The sequence below is a fragment of the Rutilus rutilus genome (assembly GCF_951802725.1).
Source record: "Rutilus rutilus genome assembly, chromosome: 2".
NCBI classification, from domain to species: domain Eukaryota; kingdom Metazoa; phylum Chordata; class Actinopteri; order Cypriniformes; family Leuciscidae; genus Rutilus; species Rutilus rutilus.
Window position 1 is genome coordinate 52,718,097 of NC_140210.1, and position 23,738 is coordinate 52,741,834.

Consider the following 23,738-nt stretch of genomic DNA (forward strand, 5'->3'; position numbering starts at 1 on the left):
TCATATATTGTGTTCTCAGATAAGTCAAATATATGTATAGATATATGTTGCAGGCATATATTGTGTTCTCAGATAAGTCAAATATATGTAGATATATGTTGCAGTCATATATTGTGTTCTCAGATAAGTCAAATATATGTATAGATATATGTTGCAGTCATATATTGTGTTCTCAGATAAGTCAAATATATGTATAGATATATGTTGCAGGCATGTATTGTGTTCTCATATAAGTCAAATATATGTATAGATATATGTCATGCTATTTAAAATATAAGTACATATATGGCCATATATTACATTTTTGTATGGGAACATCAGCATTTCTCTGGTCATCTTTGACTGAAGCACAGGCTCTTCTCTCCAGCACAACGGTGACCCACAAAACTAATTAATTAAACTAAAATATCTCTCATATAACATCTTGTGCAAAACACATAAAACACTTCAGTTTCATTTACTCTCCTTATCAGTTATTGACTCCGTGTAACGAGTTATAATAAGTACATTCCAAGCTTAATATATTGTTGTTTTTTCACTAAAATCCTTATTATTTTATTACTGATTTATTTCTGTTTTTCTTTGAGCAATATGTTGATTCTGTGATTCACTCTCTAGAGACTTTTATTTTGACATATTTTTCTGCCGCTGTCCTGGTGCCATTTTGAGTGTGCGCGCGCGCCTCTCTCCAGTTCGCATTGCACATGCTGGGGAGAGGTAAGCGTTTTTCAGAGCTCTTCAATTTATGAGCAAATTAAGTTTGCAAAGTGTGTAAATTGATTTAATAACCTCTTGTAAACAGTATGGAGACTGTATAGTGTTGTTTTGTTGTTTGTTATATGCGCGAGTGGATCAATAATTTGGAGATATATCGTGTGAGCTGTATGATCTGTATTAGCAAGGTTTTGAGTCATTAATCAACTAACTAGTGTTGTATCATACAGGTGATGCAATAATGAGATGCTCACATGTCATTTATCAACTTTATTGATGTTGATCCACAGGTATTTCACTTTTATTGTGTTTTACATTCCATATTGTGTTAATGTTTTGTGTATTTTGCATAATTGTTACATGGCAGTTCGCATTGCACATGCTGGGGAGAGGTGATGCAATAATGAGATGCTCACATGTCATTTATCAACTTTATTGATGTTGATCCACAGATGGTGAGAAGTCCATGTTGGGCGTGACTGTTAAAGGAGAACTCCGGTCAATTTTAACATTGAGCTCATTTTTTTGTACATTTGGAGTGCTGTCAGTACAGAGAACAACGACAAAAATCGGTGTTGCCTATACCGAGTTATTCTATTTTTAAAATTTGCACCCTATTGACTTAAATGGGGCAAGTAGTAAGCCTGCTTTTTAGCCTCTTAACATCCTTTAAGTGTCATTACAAGTGCACAGAAAATGTGAGTGATTCCTTCCGAGTGAACACGGGTGGATCTGACTGCAGTAGATGTTAGAGATATTAGCCTAATAAAAATGAAGTTAATTCAGCCAGCGTTCATACCTTTGTTTACATCCTGTTTTCGGTGGAAGGCCATAGTAATCGATTGTCGAGTTCACGGACGTGATCGCAACAGGCAACACCGATTTTTGTCGTTGTTCTCTGTATTGACAGCACTCCAAATGTACCAAAAAATGAGCTCAATGTTAAAATTGACCGGAGTTCTCCTTTAATAAACATCCCCATTTTGATGAACCGCAGTAACGGTGTCCTGGTCCTTCTTATACACAACGCAGAGAGAGAGTATCGTAACAGCGGTCAGCTACAGACCGGTTACATCCGCATAACTTTTTTCTATGAACTTTTACTAATATTTCAGTGAAATTAACAACTTCTGTTTAGTAAATCTGACTGTTGAGTTTTACAGAATATGACTGTTTTTCCTTGATTTTACAGTAATCTACTGGCAGCTGTGGTTGCCAGTAAAATGCTGTTTTTCTACAGTTTTATGATGTAAATTAATTTACAGTTGATTACCATTAAATTACACTTCACTCTGTTTTTTTTTTATTTACACATTTAACCCTTTAAACCCCACTGCAAAATCTTCAGTCTTAAATGAAAACTTGTGTGTCCACACTACAGAGTGTTGGAGTAACACTGAAGCAGTGGTGAAGTTAATTATATAATTCAGTGATTAATTTACTGATGATTGAGCATGATGAACACCTGATGTTAACAAGCAGAATCACTGAAGGACAGAGGAACAACAAGAAGATAAAAAAGCGAAACACAAGACCTACAATGACTTCAGCCACAGAAGACATTAAATCTGTGAAGATCTCAGCAGAGGAGGATTAAACAACTCCAGATAACAGCATTGCCAGCTTCACTTATTACTAACCAGATTGGCTTTATTTATTTTTTCATACGTCTACAGAAATTCCTATTGAGAATTAACAGAGGTTTAGATGTTGTTTTGTGTCATTTGACATTACCATTATGGAGATCAGTGTTTGCTTTAGTTGGGCTCTTGACCCTTGACTTCAAATTAGTTTTTCTTTGGCTGCTGTAACTGTGTGTTTATAAGACACGTTTGTTGTGGCAAAAACAAAGCCAATAAAAATGGGATCAGGTGTTTCTGGTTATGTTTTGAATATTACGTCATCACATAATGTTTGGCTCACTGATCGCATTCAGTGTCTAATCATTTATCAAAAATGTGTTTTTAATACAGCTTAATTTAATATTATTACACTGTGAAATTACTGCAAAAGATCAAGCAGTGCTGTGCAATTTTTGAACTCATCATTCACTAAAAATTTGTTTAGATACAACTTCAGTTAGACACAAACAGACATCAATAATCACCCAATGAATCTCAACAATGGTGACCATCAACAAAAAAGATAACAAATCGGAACATCATAAAACACGCTACTAAAAGTCAACACAAAACCAACAGCAAAAATAAAAGCAAATAAGACAATAAGAAAATAACCAGACAATTCAGCTGCATAATTTATTTATGCTGCAATGCATGCTGGGAGTCTTGGACGAATTATTTTTTTTGTACTATGCTGGTACCCAACATGCATTGCAGCATTAAACTTTTGATTGTCACCATTGTTGAGATACATATGCCGATTCTTGATGTCTGTGTGTGTCTGGCCGATATAGAAGATCAAAATGTTTTGTGCATAAAGTTTGTAAAATTCTTCATATTTTCTGGTTGTCAAAACTCCAATAGGACTTTATCTGTAAAATCACAGTGATACCATGATCAAAAATACAAAACATCACCCAAATAAATACTGTTGACAATAAAAGAGATGCTTGTGACTATTAACAAAATGTCATCTGATCATGTTTTCTTTCAGCTTTTTTGCAATAGTAAATGTATTTTAAAGACAAAGCTATAGCAGCCAAAGAAAAACTAATGTTCAAAAGTCAAGGGTCAAGAGCCCAACTAAAGCAAACACTGATCACCGTTGTGGTGACATCTAAAAAAAAACAAAAAAACATCTAAACCTCTGTCACCTTTTAATAAGAACTTCTGTAGATGTCTAAAGTCAATCTGGTTAGTAATAAGTGAAGCTGGTAATGCTGTTAATTGAGTTGTTTAATCCTCCTCTGAGATTTAATGTACTTTATCTTCAGTTGATTTCATATTTGTTCTGTTCTTCATGTTCCTCTTTCCTTCAGTGATTCTGCAGTGAACAGCAGGTGTTCATCAGTGTCTACATTAACTTAGAAAATTAACTGAATTAACTATGTAATTATTCACTCAGTCAAGTGGACTATATTAGTGAACTAATGTAGGGAATAGTGAATGAGGGTATAGGATATGATTTGGAACACAGTCTCTGAGTGTCGACTTTGAGCGCTGTTAATTCACAGTATATTCCTGTAGTCTACTTTCTCGAAAAGGACAAATATCACCCAGAATGCATTTTCTACAGTTTATTGCTGTTTTAATGGAAAACAGCATGTTACTGTCAAAATTTGGCTTTTTTTTACAGCAATTTTTTACAGTGATGTAAGTAATACAGCAGAGGTGGAAAGTCCAGTTTCAGAAAGTAAAAGTCCTCTTCAGTATTTTGTTCCAATCACCTGGATTTGTTAATTCCGCAGGAGAGAGAACTAATTAGTGAAATCAAACTCCAGTGTTAAACGAACTCTCCTGGGAGTTTATTTGGCTCCAGACTCAAGAGTGTTAAAGTGTTGAAATATGAGTGTTAAATTAACACTCAAGAGTGTTAAAGTTAATGAGCGAATTAAGTGATTAATTGAGTGATGATTAAACATTATTGAAGACACCTGATGTTAACAAGTAGAATCACTGAAGGAGAAAAATCACAGTTTTAGTCACCATTATGGAGATCAGTGTTTGCTTTAGTTGGGCAGTTGACCTTTGAATGTTTAACTTTATATTTTATTTGGCTGAGTTATCACAGCCAAATGAATAAAGAAAAAAGGTGAACAGGTGGAGTTGGTTTTCACATAATCATCATTTGACCTGAATCACTGAACTCATTTACAGCCTAATCTCTGGCTTAAATGTATGTTGGTCATTACAGCATCACTGTGATTCTACAGAATAAGATCCAGATTTTTCAATATAATCCAAATGATTTCTTAAAAGTTATTCTGATAAAAAAAATTATACAATTTTTTTATTTCTTTCAGGCACACAGGCATCAAGATTCAGTGTATGAATCTAAAAAATGGTGACAAAAAGAATATTCAGTTAGGAAAAGGAAATGACTAAGACAATTCAGATCATAATATATTCATACCGCAATGCATGATGGGAGCCATGAATGAGTTTTGATTGGTGGCACCCAGAATGCACTGCAACATGCTTTATTATTGTCACCATTGTTGAGAATCACAGGCTGATTATTGATGTCTGTGTGTCCAAATAAAATACTTTTAAAAAGTATTTTGCTCAAAACAACATTTAAGAAGTCTTTTTGCTTATATTGAAAATGCTGAACATAGTATACTGCACAATCAACAAGTTAAACTTAATTCTCTAAATGAATTTTGTGATTCAGGTCAAATGAGGTTTATGTCAAAACATAACCAACACCACCTGATCAGCTTTTCTTGTTGTTCATCTGAGAGTTATAACTCAGATACAACAGCCAAACTAAATCTAACGTTAATATGTTAAGGGTCAAGAGCCCAACTAAAGCCAACACTGATCATCATAATGACAACTTAAAAAAAGAGATTTTCTCCTTCAGTGATTCTGCTTGTTAACATCAGGTGTCTTCAATAATGCTCAATCATCACTCAATCAGTCACTAAATTATCTCATTACCTTTAACACTCCTGAGTCTGGAGCCAAATAAACTCACAGGAGAGTTCATTTAACACTGGAGTTTTTGCTGTGTGAGTTCATGGGTGGAATAAATTTATGGCAGGACTTTTACTTTCTGACCCCTGGACTTTCCACCTCTGCCTGCAGAATGGAAACTCTAAAAGTGTGTTCACACACAAAGTTCTTCATTTTCATTGGTATTTGTGATGTGTGCGTGTCCAATGATGCAACAAAATATAAGTAAAGTCTAACTTGTGCTTCATCTTACCACTGTGTCTTGGCATGTATTGTTATTGTTAAGGGAAACACATTTGACAAGGTCTGCAAACATTTTTAAAAAGCACATGAATAAAGCCAACACTTCAATGGTACAAATAATCTTTCTCACATATTTAAACAATTTGATTACTGTTGGTGAGATTGCTCGTATAATATAGATTGAAAAGACTGAATGCAAGGACTGTTTAGTATCTATTGAGTAAGAGTGATGAGAGTTTCTTCTTGAGAAGACTTGAAGAGCTACTGAAAAGACAGATTCTCATATCCAAAAGAGCCGGACTGGTGAACAGCAGGATACGAGACAGACTGTGTGAAAGACAGAGAGATTATTACCTACATTTTGAATGAACTAACTGTTTTGCACATGTAGTTTTCAACATTTCACTCGTCCAGATGATCTGGACTTGATGTTAAGAGCTGCATATGTGTGTTTGCACTGGGATCATCGCTCTACAGGGAAATGTACTGAGATAACGGGAACGAGTACTGCGTCGCTGGACACAATGGGAAATCTCCTTTTTCTCAGATTTACTGCAGTTTTAATAAAATCACGCAGTGAAACTGCACGAGCCAATGGGCAGGGCCAGCCCTCTATATAAGCATGCATTCTGCCCATAGGAATCAGGTTAATTCGACTGAAGCGACGATATGGCAAGTCGTGCAGCATGATAGCACGGCCGGTGACACAGTACATGTTCCCGTTATCTCAGGGAACCAAGGTTACGCTTATCACCGAGTACGTTACCTATCGATACGGTTCACTCGTATTGCGCCGCCAAGAGTGGTTCATTCAACTTACCCATACAGGCTTCCCAGCCCTGATGCTGTTAACACTCACCTAGTCCTGTTCATTCAGCCCAGCGGGAGAACGAGGAGTCACCGCTTTCTTCAGAGAAAGTAGTCCAATAATGCAGCGAGGCGAGACTCGCGCTCTCATACTGAAAGTATCCGTTATCAATGAACGCGGCTTGCGGGGACGGGGCCGGTGTTGTGCCGAATTTCAACCCCCGCCAAATTATTACCCCCCTAGCATTTGTAGGTTTAGGATTAGTCGTGGGGGAGGGGTTATGATTAGGTGTGGGGTTAGGATTAGCCAATCAGGTACTGACTTCAACGAGGGGGGTAATAATTTGGCAGGGGGTCAAAATTCAGCACAACACCAGCAAGCGAAGCAAAGCGCTTTAGAGGCACGGTGTTTTAAAATAAATGCCAGTTAAAAGTGCTTTTTTAGAGAAATAGGCTCTGTTATTCTGTTATTGTCATTCTTAGCCACCGAATGTCAGCAGAATGCACCGAAATTTGCCTTTATAGTACTGTCCGGATAGCTCGGCGGGCTGTGGTGGGCATTCACACCATGGGCCCTATTTTAACGGTCTGAAATGCAAGTATCAAACGCGAAATGCAAGTAACTTTGTGGTGGATCTCGGAATGGGTTCACAAATCTAAAATGGGTTGGTCTGAAGTAGCTTCATTATTCACAGGTGTAGTTTGGGCATAACGTGAAATAAACCAATCAGAGCAATATCTCACATTCCCTTTAAGAGCAGGCGCGCTTGTTCCATGGTGGATTGCTATTATAACGGCGGATTTGCCAGGCGCACACCAGGAGCGGTTCACAGCCGAGGAGACAGACGTTCTCGCCACGGCCGTAAAAGACAGAGAAGTTACATTGGGGATGGAGAAACCCACCCAAATTAGCTTTGGTTAAACAGGCGTATAATAATTTGGGTTAATGTGTAAGCTAGATTTATGCCTATTTTTTCACATCTTCATGGACACCACAATGATTTCCCTCGTGTGCAATATTTTTCCTTGTAATTATGTATGGTTTGCAAAAATGGCAACTGCTGCGTCTGTCTGTAGATGAGAGAAGCAAAGTGTACCGCGTTGTGCACATGCTACATTATGGCCAAGCATGCGCCCTTAGAATAGCATCTGAACGCGCCTTGTTTTCTGGAACTGCAAAATAGCACCAGGGAACGTTTTGCGCCGGAACATGCATCCTCTTTTCGCTGAACCGCCCTTAGCGCAAGTTCATTCACTAATTTACAGACGTGCGTCTGTCGAGGGAAAAGTCTGCTGTGCGTCGGGTGCAAAATAGGAATGATACATGCGCCGGTGTACAAAGTCAATTGCGCTGGGTGCAAGATAGGGCCCATAGGTTAGTTCCTCTCCGCAGAGCATCCATTGGCTCGTGCAGTTTCACTGCATGATTTTATTAAAACTAAGCGATGCAGTATGATAGGGAACAAGGACTTAGGGCCTATTCACATATCGCGTCTTTTGCACGCGCAAGTTCGTTATTTCAAATGTAGGCGCGCGGTATGCGCGCTCATAATGGAATCATATCTCGCCGCATCGAGATAAAAACATCTCAACTTTTCAGAATGACGCAAGCGCACCGCAGGTCACGTGACAAGAACCAAGCTTAGCAACGACAGACGCCTCCGGAGCGCAACCACCCGAGCGCTTTGGAAAAAGGAGAACGTGGCGCGCCTAGCGTTTTCTATGCGTTTTTAGGCGCGATATGTGAACGCCGCCTTACAGCACAAAACAAGAAATTTTAAATGCTGTGAGTTCACGTCTCAGTATTTGTCAGTTTGCCATGAGATGTTTGAGCAGTCTGATAATTTCCCAACATATTATGTAATCTGACTTAATCACAAACTGTTGCCGTAACAATAAGAGTCTTTGCCAACTCCCTAGGAACAGAAGCGTCAATCAAGTATAAAAAGTGTTGTCACTCTACAGTCTCTTACTGTAAAAAGAAAACCATCTCTGAATTTACAAAAAAGCTAATTTTATTCTTTCAATGATATTATTATGTGGTTCTTTGATTATCTCACCTCATTTATAGCAGATCTTCTGTTTATCCTTTTCTTCTTACTGTCAAAAACACAAACAAGTAATTTAATTGTTTCATATACCATTAATAATCAAATATCTTTCTGAATTAGTTTGAAAGTATTATATTTATGTGCTCTTTATTGATATACTTTTATTTACATAATAAATGATAATAATAATATGATGATGATGAATAATCCTCCAGATGCCACTGTGATCACAATCCCATTCCTACCAGCAACATGATGAACTGAAAGAGGAAGATCATCATGATTAACTCTCCAAACTGATGAATGATGTGAAGATACAGGAGTGTGTTAATAAAAGCTTCACCTGTGACAGTTACAGCGTCTGATCTCTGAGATCCATGTTGATTGTGAGCCTGACAGTAGAAGCGTCCACTCTGTAGTGCACTGAAACTCTGTCCAGATCCAACAGCTGAGGGTTCATTCTCCTTAAACCAGCTGAAGTTCAGAGCAGGAGGGTTTGAGTCACTGATGCAGTTCAGAGTCACTGAATCTCCCTCCACTATTACACCAGATCCATTTATCAACACTGACACGTTTCTGGGAGGATCTAAAAATCAAAATTCAATATATAGATATTAGAAAATTATGAACTTGGAAATTTGAAACAATGTGCAGATGATCATGAACTCACACATGACGTTTAAAGTTACAGCATCAGAGTATTTCTCTCCATGTTCATTGATGGACTTGCACTTGTATTCTCCACTGTCATCAGAGCTGATCTTTGAGATGCTGTAGATTCTTCCTGATCCTACAATAGTTCCTCCTTTAAACCAGCTGAAGTTCAGAGCAGGAGGGTTTGAGTCACTGATGCAGTTCAGAGTCACTGAATCTCCCTCCACTATTACACCAGATCCACTCATCAACACTGAGACGTTCTTTGGAGAGTCTAAAACAGACAAAAATTAAGATTCAATATAGATATGGCCTGGCGAAAATTGCAATTGCAGGAATTTATATTAAGTACATAAATATGTTAATGTATTTGTAGTATACTTAGCAGAAAATAAATGTATTTCAAATAAAATATTTTCGTATATTTCTTTTTCACAATGGTAGCAAGAAAATATTGTTGGTGAATATGTAACGGGAGGGGAACACTGACTGTTTGACAACCTGTGAGGGTGGGTAATGTCTATCAGGTGTGCATGTGTATCTGCAAGTCTCTGTTCACAGGTGCGTCCAATATTACTGATGAGCCAGTGGTACAACGCGATTGGCAGATTCATTGAATAAAAACCAGCAGGCAGCCCTCCACGGTGTGCTCCTTCACCCCAACTGATGCCCGAAACGTGACGCCCGAAATTCTTACTACTTACGAATGAGTGGGCACTGACGTGTATCTGTTTAGAACTGATTTCCCTTCCCCTGTCTCGCAGCTCGGATCAACGGTTCCGGTTTCCCCGCTGGCCATTTGGAGTGTATACTGGAAATTGTCCAAAGCCGTGAATTGTGTGTGCAACTGCAGACTACCGCCTTCTTGCTGTTAGCGTCTTCCGTGTGCACTACCAGTGTGGAGTAGACTGGGTCGTGAGTGAAGGACTTTTGACTGTGTTTCATGAAACTCTGCTAAATGCATATAACTGTAATATTTTGCTTGTTTGCATTTCCCTTGGCTTGGTGGGATAGTTATTGTGGCTGCTCGCCTATGTTTTATAGTCAACTGTCCATGTCATCCTCCATACTGGAGTAAAATAGTTTGAAGGCTACCATTGATTAAACTAATTGTTGTGGAATTGTATCTCCCAATGTGTGGGGTTCATTTTGCAGTGCTTACATCAGTGTTCGCTTTAGTTGGGCAGTTTGACTCTTAGCTTTTTGTCAGTTTGTGGTCTTTTTAACACTGTTTACCAAAACACATAATTTGTTGCAAAGGAAGCCAGAAACAAAGACGATCAGGTGATATAGTTTTCATCATAATACAATTGAATTATTTACTTTATTCCTGACCAAAATTGGTTATTGTAATAAATAGATTTTATTTGTAACCATACTACTTAAAAAACACAGGACTTTCACCCTTGTGATACACAAGTAACAGCCGTACACAGAAATCTTGTAAAAGTGCAAAAAATATTTAAGTATCAGTTTAAAAACTATACACAGTAATATGCATGACCAAGAAGGCGGAAATACACAATAAATGTAGCTTACTGCTCCAGTTCAATGGCTATGGGGAATGTTAAAATCTGGCGCCCCCTGGCTGGCCAGCGTATAAAAGTGAGAGGCTATAACACGAATTTCCCTTATGAAGTTATATCTAGCACAGCACAGTCACACGTGAGATTTACAAAGCAAAAGCAAATATGCTTTGCATCCGGAATGCAGAATCACTGGCAACATTCAAAAAACAGCTGAAAACCCATCTCTTCCGTGAGCACTTAACCTCATAAAAAAAAAAAAAAAAAAAAAAAAAAATCCTTTGAAACATCACTTATCAGACTTATGCTACTCTGAATAATGCCTGAACTTTGTATTCTGAGCACTTCTTGCGTTGTTGTTGTTTTTGCCTCTTCATGATGACTCGCTTTATTTAGTCCTAATTTGTAAGTCGCTTTGGATAAAAGCGTCTGCTAAATGACTAAATGTAAATGTAAATGTAAATAGCAGGTATAATAACGTACAGGTCACCATAATGGTGACCAAACATTTTCAATAAAACAAACATCTTAACCTCTGTCAATTCTCAATAAGAACTTCTGTAGATGAATGACAGAAATGATTTCCCAATTTGGCAGCTGGCCCTTACCTCCAGATACCTCTGCTCTTGGTTGATGAGTTTCTTTACATTGAGTGTTATTTGTTGTGTGTATTTGAGTAGATTCTGATTTATGGTTTTCATCATATTATAATGCCAGTGTAAGAGTTTTAACTTTGAATTTCCAACTATTTATTCAACATTGACGAAGAAAATAAAACTTTTCTATTTTTCTATTTATATGACTCATGTCTTTTCACCCACTCAATCCAAACGAACCTGTGTGCCCTTAGGGCTATTTCCCTGGTTTTCCGGGGTGGCGTAGTCGATCGTATATTGCCATTTCTGTTAAAAGTGTGGTAATCCTTTCTCAATTTTCTTACTCTCGCACCGCAACGCTACACTGAAAAAAATGATACTTTGGATTAACTTAAAAAAATTGATGTAATTTGTTACAGCTAATTTTTTTAGATTTTCTCAAATTGTATTTATGATTTAGTTAAAACCATAAATTTTGATTAATGTCAAACCAAAATTTTAAGTTTTACCTTTACCCAAAGTACACAGCAAAAACTCCAGTGTTAAATTAACACTCAAGAGTGTTAAAGTTAATGAGATAATTAAGTGATTAATTTAGTGATGATTGAGCATTATTGAAGACACCTGATGTTAACAAGCAGAATCACTGAAGGAGAAAATCACTAATTGTAAGTTACCATTAGGGAGAATAGTGTTTGCTTTAGTTGGGCTCTTCACCCTTATATGTTTACTTTAAATTTTGTTTGTCTGCTGTTATTGATTTATAACAGTCAGATGAACAAAGAAAAGTGTGGTGTTGGTTATGTTTTGACATAATCATGCTGTGATCTGAAGAATGAAACTTATTGAGATAGTTTGGTTTAACTTGTCAATTATATCAGCTCTGTAATTCTACAGCATATGATTTTCAGAATTTTTCATATAACCCATAATATTTAATAAACATTTTTCTAATCAAAAGACTTTCGAATTAATTTACTTAAAAACACAGACATCAATAATCAGCCTGTGAATCTCAACAATGGTGACAATAATAAAGCATGTTGCAGCGGCTGCCACCAATCACAACTCATTAATGGCTCCCATCATGCATTGCGGTATGAATAAATTATGATCTGAATTGTCTATGTAATTTCCTTTTCCTAATTGAATATTTTGCTTGTCACCATTGTTGAGATGCATAGACTGAAACTTGACGTCTGTGTGTGCCTAAAAGAAAGATTTTTTTTTTTCCCAAAACAACTTTTAAGAAATCCTTTATATTATATCAACAATTCTGGGTATTTATGCAGAATCACAGTTATTCTGTAATAAACAACATAAACCTATGTCAGAAATAAGGATCTTAATGAGTTCAGTGATCAAGTTCAAATGATGATTGTCATAATATAACCAACACCATCAGATCACTTTTTTTTTTCTTTGTTCATCTGGCAGTTTTAATTCAGATATAACAGCCAAACAAATATTAAAGTAAACATATAATGGTCTAGAGCCCAACTAAAGCAAACACACATCACCATAATGGTAACTTACAATTTGTGATTTTCTCCTTCAGTGATTCTGCTTGTTAACATCAGGTGTCTTCAATAATGGTCAATCATCACTCAATTAATCACTTAATTATCTCATTAACTTTAACACTCTTGAGTGTTAATTTAACACTGGAGTTTTTGCTGTGTACTTTGGGTAAAGGTAAAACGTTGAGTTGGAAAAAATTAAAATTTAGGTTTGACATTAATCAAAATTTATGGTTTTAACTAAATCATAAATACAATTTGAGAAAAACTAAAAAAATTAGCTGTAACAAATTACATCAATTTTTTTAAGTTAATCCAAAGTATCATTTTAGAGGGTGTAACACTTACTTTGAGGCAAAGTGAAAACAGAAGGTATAAACTGAAAATCACAATTTTCCATTGGACCAATGCAAATATATACTTTGAATGAATTGCACTGATGTTTCACTTTTTTCAGTGTACAAGTGCATTCCTGACAGAGACACACAGGGGTGTGTGAGTGTGTTCCAAGTTTAAGACTTGAGAAAACACTGACACAGCACTGCATGGGGTTCCTGGTTACAGGTTCCCAAAGACTGCTCTGCCACTTCCCCTTAAATACCCAGACCAGAACAAAGGGTTATATCAATATTTTTTAGAGTTGTTTTGGGTCAATTCATGTACCCCAGGGGGTAACGCCTGGTTTCGGGGGAGAGGGGAGAATTATCAGATATCTTGAAGAGACATCACCCAAAGAGGAGAACAGGATTCTCCTAAGTTCTCAATCTTTCTCATAATACCAATGACTGCAATGAAATTAAGACCATTTTACCCATCGCACTGAGACATTTAAAATGATACCAAACATGAAAAGGAAAAACAATAGATTCACAAGATACATAATTATGTGATATATAGACATTCTTAGTGAACTTTTGGTGACTTGACTCAGGGGGAGAGGAATGGAGGAGGGAGAGGGGGATGCAGACATAAGGAAGAAGAAAAGTTTGGACAAGACAATGCCCTGTGCTCTTTCTTTGCGATCTTCTGTCCAGGGTGCGTTTAATTGCTTTATTGCTTTATTGTAGGGTGAATTTTATCTCCGCTTTTGTTTTAGCAGGAAAATCAGTTCTTACATTTAAAACTTATGACCAGTAGGGGTGAATCGTCAAAGAAAATACGTCGTTAAATAAAACACTGAAGTACATAAAACACATACTCACACGTGACATTGAGCTGAACAGCAGGAGAGATGTGAGTGTGTCCGTCTACAGCACAGCTATATCTGCCTGAATCCTCTCTTCTGACTGACTGCAGCAGGAGTTCATTGTTTCTGTCTCTTCTCTCAGTTAATGGCTGTGAGTTTCTGTACCAGATGAATGTTGCTCTGTCAGTCAGAGCGCAGCTGCTTTTACATCTCAGAGTGACTGAATCTCCCTCTGTCACTCTCTCAGGAGACTCCACCTGAAGATCTGAACACAACACAAACATTATAAACATTATATCTAGTGCTGCTGTCATACACTGATTATTATTCAACATAATGCACAGAAGAAGAGATAAACCTCATCAAAGTCACCTGTGATAGTAAGAGTCACTCCTGGATTACCAATCCATTTTTCACCAGGTTTATCAGTGATGAATCTGAAATAGTACATGTGTGAATCCTTCAGTGTCACATGACTCAGTCTGATGGTGCAGTTCTGCTGTTTATCTCCCAGATACTGAAGCCTCTGACTGTATTCAGGGTCATTAGACAGATCTGGAGGCTCTTTATCCTTTATAGACTCATTGGTCCAGAACACTTTCATGATTTGATGTCCAGTAGGGTATTTATAAGTGCATCTCATTATCACTGTTGAGTCCTTTAGTGCACAGATGTGTAAAGGACTGTAACTCACACCCCAATCAGAAACCCCTGAAACACAGATTATAGGGATAGTTTACACACACACACACACACACACACACACACACACACACACACAACAAATTGTTTTACAATTACCCTCATGTTGTTCCAAATCTTTACACTGTTATTTTTCCCTGGAACACATGAACTGTTTACATTGCAAAACAATTGAAATAATAGTTAGTGATGTACAGTACATAACTTGTACATTTATTTTTATCTTGGTACGTTTTAGTTTGGGGGAAACAATGAAACATTTAGCTGAACTTTAGTTTTTACTAAACTAAAGACTAAAATTTGCTTAATATAATATTTTTGATTCATACAAAAATGTGAAAGGGGGTTCAAAAGGATGATTGACAAAAGTTAAAATGAAGTTTGTAGTTCTGAACTGGATCCTCCTCCAAAGCGCTATGGATTGTGGGCAATATTAGCTGTTATAGTGAGCACGGATCCACACTTCGAAAATCCATCAGAAATAGAAGACCATACAGGGACTTCTGGCATACTCTTTTCAACATACTATGCATTGGGACATACTTATTTTAATATCACATACTGTTAAAGGAGAAGTTCACTTTTAAAATGAAAATTCTGTCATCATTTAGTCACCCTCATGTTGTTTCAAAGCTGTATGAATTTCTTTCTTCTGCTGAACAGAAAGGAAGATATGTAGAAGAATATCAGTAAGCGGACAGTTTTTGGGTCCCAATGACTTCCATAGTATATTTTTTTCCTAGTATGGAAGTCAATGGGACCCAAAAACTGTCTGGTTACTGACATTCTTCTAAATATCTTCATTTCTGTTCAGCAGAAGAAAGAAATTCATACAGCTTTGAAACAACATGACGGTGAGTATATGATGACAGAATTTTCATTTTAAAAGTGAACTTCTCCTTTAAGGATATACAGTATGGACATTGAGACGCAGGTCGCAGGGTATCACTTGTTTCAGCATCTTCTTCTCCTGTGTTTTGATACAGAGATTCTGTACTTTTTCAGAAAATGCAAAATAGTGCCCCCTACCGTATAACAGTGAAAAAACTGATAGCCTGAAATTTCAGTCAGTGGCTGGGTAAAAGTAAACAGATTTGAAGTAAATTCCTAAGTACACTTCCAGTGGACTAGCCTACTCAAAAACTCAGATACTCAGAATTAGGAGCATATCTGTTTTCTTTATAAATCAATATTTTCAAAACACAACTACAAGCCACGTATACTTAGAATACTTAATTATACTTAATTATACTTTTAAGTATATCTCAATCAAAATATGGGTACAAGTAGGCCAAATATACTTAGACCTTTCTGTCAGTATGTCAAGTATACTTAAGTGCAATTTTAAGTATATTTCTGAGAAGTATATAAAAAGTAGACTGAAAGTATACTTTCTTATTTTTAGTTTAAAAGAAGTATACTAATAGCACACTTGAATACATTTATTTTTCATAAGGGATGTCTCGTAAGCGATTGTGGTGTTTTGTTGTTAGATGTAAGAGTGAACATAGCAGTCTTCATTTACTAGTCCTGACATCAGAGCCGCTAGTGTTGCCAAAAGTGTCGACTTCGAAACAAAGGCATTACTGAAATTGAAAAAATGTGACGAAACCAGCATTTCCCTCTAGCATTTTTAGCGTTGTTGAACGGATTCTTAAACACCTCTGATTGGCCATTACATTCACACGCTCAACATATGTATCTGATTGGCTACAATAATCAACACTTCAAAAACATGTTCTAAATAGACATCTAAGGCTATGTTCACACTTAGCGTCTTTTTTCAAACTGCCAGCGTCTGTTCTACATTATAACCCTATGGAGTAAACCGTTTTTCAAAAAAGTCCTGAGCGCTTTTTTAGACGCCACCGCCGGCGTCTTTTTCTGCAGCTCAGAGCGTCTTTTTAAGTTGAAAAAAGTTCAACTTTTCTGAAAAGAACGCCCTACGTCAAGCGCCTTTTTGACAGCTGACCAATGACAAGCGAGTAGCGAGACCTGTCGTTTCCATAACAACAAAAACAACAAGAAAAATTGGAGCACCATACAGTTTCCTTCCCCGTATAATGTCGTGCACCCACAAACGTCTTTGTGAACCGACATTCTCCTCCCCGGTAACTTCAAAAGCCAACGCAAGAGCCAACTTTCTCTTTCTCGACATTTTTTGCATCACACAGCACTAGGCTACTGTTGCAGCTGTTGTTATAGCAACAAAAGACGCGCTCGGCTGCTATTTGTAACCGAACGCTGCCAGCGTTTTTTTTTTTTTGCTAAAAAAACGCCGTTGTCAACTTTTTCTTGTCAAAAAAGACGCTAAGTGTGAACATAGCCTTACACAGCGCTTAGATACACACAGGAGCGTTTAAAAGCAAGCATCTATCAGCGGATCCCTAATATATCCATTGATAGACGGATCCCCTGATAGACAGATGTGCTGATAGACACCTGCTTTCAAACATTCCCGTATGTATCTGTGTAAGCGCTCGGTGAAGACAACATGTTTTTGAAGCATTGATCATTGTAGCCAATCAGAGCACCTAAACACAATGGCCAATCAGAGGTGTTTAAGAATCCATTCAACAGCGCTCAAATTGCTACTATATTAAAAATGTCACTATGTTATTTATTGTTTTGATCAAATAAATGCAGCCTTGTGAGCATAAGATACTTCTTTCAAAAACATTTAAAAAAATCTTAATTATTTATGTAAAGACCACCCATTGGCCCAAAGATGGAGTCCAATGGTCTGGCCGAAGGTATAATACGTGTATGTCTTTCCAGCGCTCCAGTGAAGTACACTTAATTTATTGGAATTTAGTTTCAATAAAAGCAATGCATTCCTGACAGAGACACACAGGGGTGTGTGAGTGTGTTTCAAGTGTAAGACTTGAGAAAACACTAACACAGCACTGCATGGGGGTTGTTCCTGGTTACAGGTTCCTAAAGTCTGCTCTGCCACTTCCCCTTAAATACCCAGACCAGAACAAAAGGGTTATACCAATATTTTTTAGAGTTGTTTTGGGTCAATTCATGTACCCCAGGGGGTAACGCCTGGTTTCGGGGGAGAGGGGAGAATTATCAGATATCTTGAAGAGACATCACCCAAAGAGGAGAACAGGATTCTCCTAAGTTCTCAATCTTTCTCATAATACCAATGACTGCAATGAAATTAAGACCATTTTACCCATCGCACTGAGACACTTAAAATGATACCAAACATGAAAAGGAAAAACAATAGATTCACAAGATACATCATTATGTGATATATAGACATTCTTAGTGAACTTTTGGTGACTTGACTCAGGGTGAGAGGAAGGGAGGAGGGAGAGGGGAATGCAGACATAAGGAAGAAGAAAAGTTTGGACAAGACAATGCCCTGTGCTCAGGCACGCTGGAAGCTGTTTCATGCGAGGAGGGCTGAGGGCTGGGTCTGAAAATATGTGACGTCATTATGTTGTGGCTGACGACAAGACATGAAATTTCTCTGTACTGTATACGTGTTGTAGCCATTAAAGAAAACATATTTAGTTTCATATTTATGTTTAAATATTATAGGCTAATGTTTTTTTTTAATTTAATCAATGTTGATTATGAAAGTGAGCATGCAGCATGAGAAAGATAATGATACATCATGAGATGCGCAATATGTCTGGAGACATGGAGTGGGTAAGACATGATTTTGACCACTTCATTGACTTTAGTTTTGTGGAAAGACTCTTTTTAAAAGATTTTCGTTTTGTATAAATTGTATCTTAATTTTGATCAATGTTTTATCAACCAATTGCCTGTATTTAATAAATAATAAGCAAACATAGCAGACAATGTAATAAGGCGCCGGCACAATCACTTGCATTGCACGTGAACTGGAGGGCGCCGAAACTCAGCTTGTGCATCACTGATTTGGGAAATATAGGCTATCTATTATAGAAAACTAAACTATTCAAAACGAAAAGAAATAGGCTACTCTCTGATTATGTAATCCATATGAAATGTGCATTTCTCTCTGGCGTTCATGGCGAGTCCGCATCGTCAACTACATCTTTGCAGCAACACAGAAAACACCAGTTTATTAATAAACAATTAAATGTCTCCTTGCTATTTTTGACACATTCATAATCATTAGTTTTGCCAGTTCTTTATGGCAAGCTTTATGCGTGCGGTCGTGCGCTTGAGTGCGGCTATATTACGTAAACGCTCATTATCCTATATAGCCTATTTACATAATTTAATATAAAGGGGCGATTTGTCCACTGATGGCTTAAATGAACAACTACTAGTCGACTAGAAAAAAACTTTAGTCGGAGGCAACCCTTACTCCACATATTTTGGTACCAGCAGGCCATTCTGGGTTGAGCGAGCGACCCTGAGCGGTATGAGCGAGGGAGCGGAATATTCAGAAATGCGCTCTCCGCTCACGTGCTCTGATCGGAACAAAGCATGACAAATTCAAACTTTATTTCATTTTCTCTGTAGCTTGAACACTCAGTACATTAGGTATAAGAGCGTTAGTTAACGCTGTCCATTGATGCCCATTTTATTTCACGTTTTTAAGTACAATATTATGTTAGTCCACAGCCACATCTTCTGTCCAGGGTGCGTTTTATTTCCTTATTGCTTTATTGTAGGGTGAATTTTATCTCAACTTTTGTTTTAGCAGGAAAAACAGTTCTTACATTTAAAACTTATGACCAGTAGGAGTGAATCGTCAAAGAAAATACATTGCTAAATAAAACACTGAAGTACATAAAACACATACTCACACATGACATTGAGCTGAACAGCAGGAGAGATGTGAGTGTGTCCGTCTACAGCACAGCTATATCTGCCTGAATCCTCTCTTCTGACTGACTGCAGCAGGAGTTCATTGTTTCTGTCTCTTCTCTCAGTTAATGGCTGTGAGTTTCTGTACCAGATGAATGTTGCTCTGTCAGTCAGAGCGCAGCTGCTTTTACATCTCAGAGTGACTGAATCTCCCTCTGTCACTCTCTTAGGAAACTCCACCTGAAGATCTGAACACAACACACACATTATATCTAGTGCTGCTGTCATACACTGATTATTATTCAACATAATGCACAGAAGAAGAGATAAACCTCATCAAAGTCACCTGTGACAGTAAGAGTCACTCCTGGATCACCAATCCATTTTCCATCAGGTTTATCAGTGATGAAACTGAAATAGTACTCGTCTTCATCCTTCAGTGTCACATGACTCAGTCTGATGGTGCAGTTCTGCTGTTTATCTCCCAGATACTGAAGCCTCTGACTGTATTCAGGGTCCTCAGACAGATCTGGAGGCTCGACAGGATCTGTTACCAGTGTTTTGGTCCAGAACGCTTTCTCGATCTGATGTCCAGTAGGGTATTTATAAGTGCATCTCATTATCACTGTTGAGTCCTTTAGTGCACAGATGTGTGAAGGACTGTAACTCACACCCCAATCAGCATCAGAAACCCCTGCAACACAGATTATAGGGATAGTTTATACACACACAAAAAAACGTCCCGGGTTACGTATGTAACCCTAGTTCCCCGAAGGGACGGACGCTGCGTGTAATCATGGGAACACCTCCAGCGTAGTGCGTCTGAAGCATGAATGAAATCAGTCAATGGCGAGACGGAACGTAGTAGGCGGGTGACGTCACCGACCAGGAAACTATAAAGCACCCCTGAAAACACATGCGAAACAGCTTATGATGTTACTGAAGCAAGCGATCCAAGGGGATGCCGGGAGCATGGCAGGACACGCAGCGTCCGTCCCTTCGGGGAACTAGGGTTACATACGTAACCCGGGACGTTCCCCTTCAGGGACTACCGCTGCGTGTAATCGCAGTGGGAACGCAATACCCACGTCCCCATGCGAGCAAGTCTCCGTCGTGTGAATCAAGGCGCACAGGCTGACGAAAGAACTTGCGCCTCAGGAGTGGAGCTAATATCGAGACTAAAACCTGACGAATGTGTGCGGTGAGGACCAGCCTGCCGCATCACACACGTCCTGAAGAGAAACTCCTGAAAGGAGAGCTTTAGAAGCAGCCATACTCCGGGTGGAGTGAGCCCGTACAGCCAAAGGTGAAGGCTGACCGACCGACTCATAAGCAAGTGAGATGGCCTCGACCACCCACTTGCTCATCCTTTGCTTAGATGCAGGGCACCCCTTGTTGGGCGACCCAAAACAAATGAACAACTGTTCAGACTTCCTCCACAGGGCAGCTTTGTGGACATATGCATCTAGAGCCCGAACTGGGCAGAGCAAATTAAGTTTCTCCTGGTCCGATGTCAGAAACGGAGGAGGACAAAAAGCCTGCAGTATGACAGGTCTAACTACAGTAGTTGGTACTTTTGGAACATAACCAGGCCTAGGATAGAGGAAAGCCTTAGCCATGCCAGGTGAGAATTCCAGGCACGAGGGAGCAACCGAGAGTGCTTGAATGTCTCCGATCCTTTTGAGAGACGAAATAGCGAGCAGAAAAATAGTTTTGAGAGTAAGGAACTTCTCGGAAACCTCTTCAAGGGGCTGGAAGGGAGCCAGGGAGAGACCCTCTAAAACAGTGGCCAAGTCCCAGGATGGTACCCTCGTGCGTACTGCTGGCCTCAGCCTCAAGGTGCCACGAAGAAAGCGAGATATAAGTGGGTGTCTCCCAAGAGAAACTCCACTCAAAGGAGTGTGGTAAGCAGCCAGGGCCGCCACGTACACCTTCAGTGTGGAGTGGGATAACCCCGTGGAGAGACGGTCCTGCAGGAACTCCAGCACTGTACCAACCGGGCAGTTAACTGGGTCCTGTTGGCGCTCTCCACACCAAGAGGTGAAAAGTTTCCACCTCGCGGCATATAACTTCCTCGTAGCGGGAGCTCTGGATTGGAGAATGGTCTCAACGACCTCAGTCGAGAGACCGGATTCTATGAGCTGAGCCTCCTTAGAGGCCAAACCCATAGTCCCCATAGCTCTGGGCGGGGGTGAAGGATCGACCCACTCGCCTGAGAGAGTAGGTCCCTCCTGATCGGAATCTCCAGGGGAGAGCCGTCGAGGAGGGACACAAGGTCAGAAAACCATACTCGGGCCAGCCAGAACGGGGCTATCAGGAGTAGGCTGACTCCGTCCCGGCGAACCCTTTCCAGAACTCCTGGGAGCAGAGCGATCGGGGGAAATGCATACAGACGTGACCTCGGCCACGCCTGTACCATAGCGTCCAACCCCAGCGGGGCTGGATGGCTGAGAGAGAACCACAGAGGACAGTGTGATGTCTCTCGGGAAGCGAATAGGTCTACCTCGGCACGACCGAAATGTTCCCAAAGGAGCTTCACCACATCGGGGTGAAGTCTCCATTCCCCGGGCCTCGGCCCCTGCCTCGACAGGATATCTGCCCCCCGATTCAGATACCCCGGGAGATAAATCGCTCTCAAAGACAGAAGTTTCCCCTGGGACCATAGAAGGATCTGACGAGCTAGCTTGAATAATGGGCGCGACCGCAGACCCCCCTGATGGTTTATGTAGGAGACCACCGATGCGGACAAGCACATGGTGGCCCCTCAGGTCTGGGAGGAAATGTTTCAGCGCCCGAAACACCGCCAACATCTCTAGACAGTTTATGTGCCACGAGAGATGATGGTCCTGCCACAGACCCTGAGCTGGGCGACCACTCATGATCGCCCCCCAGCCCGTGAGGGAGGCATCCGTCGTTAGCGTTACACGACGACAAGGAGCTCCCAGCACGGGACCTTGGGACAAGAACCGAGGATCTTTCCACATAACCAGGGCGCGAAGACACCGTCGCGAACTCCTGATCGTGCGGAGTGGATTTCCCCTCGGGGAGAATCCCTTGGTTCTGAGCCACCACTGAAGCGGTCTCATGTGCAGTAGGCCGAAAGGAATAACGTTGGACGCTGCTGCCATGGGACCTAACAGTCTCTGGAACTGTTTCACAGTGAGTAGCTGGCCTAGCTTGATCTGATTCACTGCAGCGAGAATCGAAGCAATACGAGCAGGGGAAAGTTGTGCCTGCATCGTCGTCGAATCCCACACCACACCGAGAAAAGTGGATCTCTGTACTGGAGAAAGCACACTCTTCTTGGCATTGAGCCTCAACCCCAATTTCTTGATGTGAGCGAGAACGACATCTCGATGCCGAACCGCCTGAGACCGTGATTGAGCTAAAATCAACCAATCGTCGATGTAGTTCAGAATGCGGACCCCCTGTAAGCGCAGAGGAGCTAGAGCCGCATCCATACATTTCGTGAACATTCGGGGTGACAGTGCTAGGCCGAACGGAAGAACCCGATACTGGTACGCTTCGCCCCCGAAAGCGAACCTCAGGAAGTTCCGATGTTGAGGAAGAATAGACACATGGAAGTAGGTGTCCTTCAGATCTATCGTGACAAACCAGTCCTCGGACCTGATTTGTGACACGATCTGTTTGAGAGTGAGCATCTTGAACTTGAGCTTTCCTACAGTGCGATTTAAAAGACGCAGATCTAAAATCGGGCGCAACCCCCCGTCTTTCTTTGGAACAATGAAGTATCGGCTGTAATAACCTGACTCCCTGCTGGGAGGAGGAACCCGTTCTATAGCTCCTTTTTGAAGAAGAGTCATAACCTCCTGTTCCATAACCAGAGCCTGCTCGGGGCCCACCACAGTGGGAAGAACCCCTCTGAACCGAGGCAGACGAGACCTTAATTGTATAGCGTAACCTCTTTCGATCGTGTGCAGGACCCACTGAGACACATTGGGAAGATTTTTCCACTCCACTAGAAAATCTACTAAGGGTACCAGCCTCTCGAGGCTTGCCTCTGGTTGAATATTCTGCGTGACAGACACAGCGCCCTGTAACGGCGCACCGGCAGGGAACAACTGGTCTGAGCACTCCAGAGCCCTCCTTGGAGGGGGCGAGCGTCCCTCGGGAAAACACTCGCCGGGCCCTTCTACGCCCTGTTTCGGCAGGGTTAGTAGAACAGACCCCTGAGGGCACCGAGGGAGACAGGGCACCTTTAAAGGAGGTGAACACAAGTCTCTCTCGGTGGGGACCACCCTCAGAGCCCTGACGCTGAGAGCGTCAGGACCTTTTAGACGCGGCCTTCTTGGCGACAATGACTGTCCTCAGATCAGCCCTGCCCCGCGAAGGTCGCATCTGAGAGCGCCCCGTCTCGTCCCTCCAGTTTTTCTGCGGGGG

At 40.2% G+C, this 23,738-nt stretch overlaps 1 protein-coding gene across 1 annotated transcript in view; it reads right to left on the reverse strand.

The window, feature by feature from the left end:
* LOC311283912 (sialoadhesin-like) overlaps window positions 1–23,738 on the reverse strand; it is a 112,891-nt gene that overhangs the window by 74,510 nt on the left and 14,643 nt on the right. The window contains exons 5-8 of the mRNA XM_084398682.1: window positions 19,684–20,031; window positions 19,337–19,585; window positions 14,250–14,588; window positions 13,894–14,142 (exon numbers count right to left, since the gene is read on the reverse strand). Coding sequence (XP_084254808.1) covers window positions 13,894–14,142; window positions 14,250–14,588; window positions 19,337–19,585; window positions 19,684–20,031 — 1,185 coding nt within the window. The remainder of the gene's footprint in view (window positions 1–13,893; window positions 14,143–14,249; window positions 14,589–19,336; window positions 19,586–19,683; window positions 20,032–23,738) is intronic.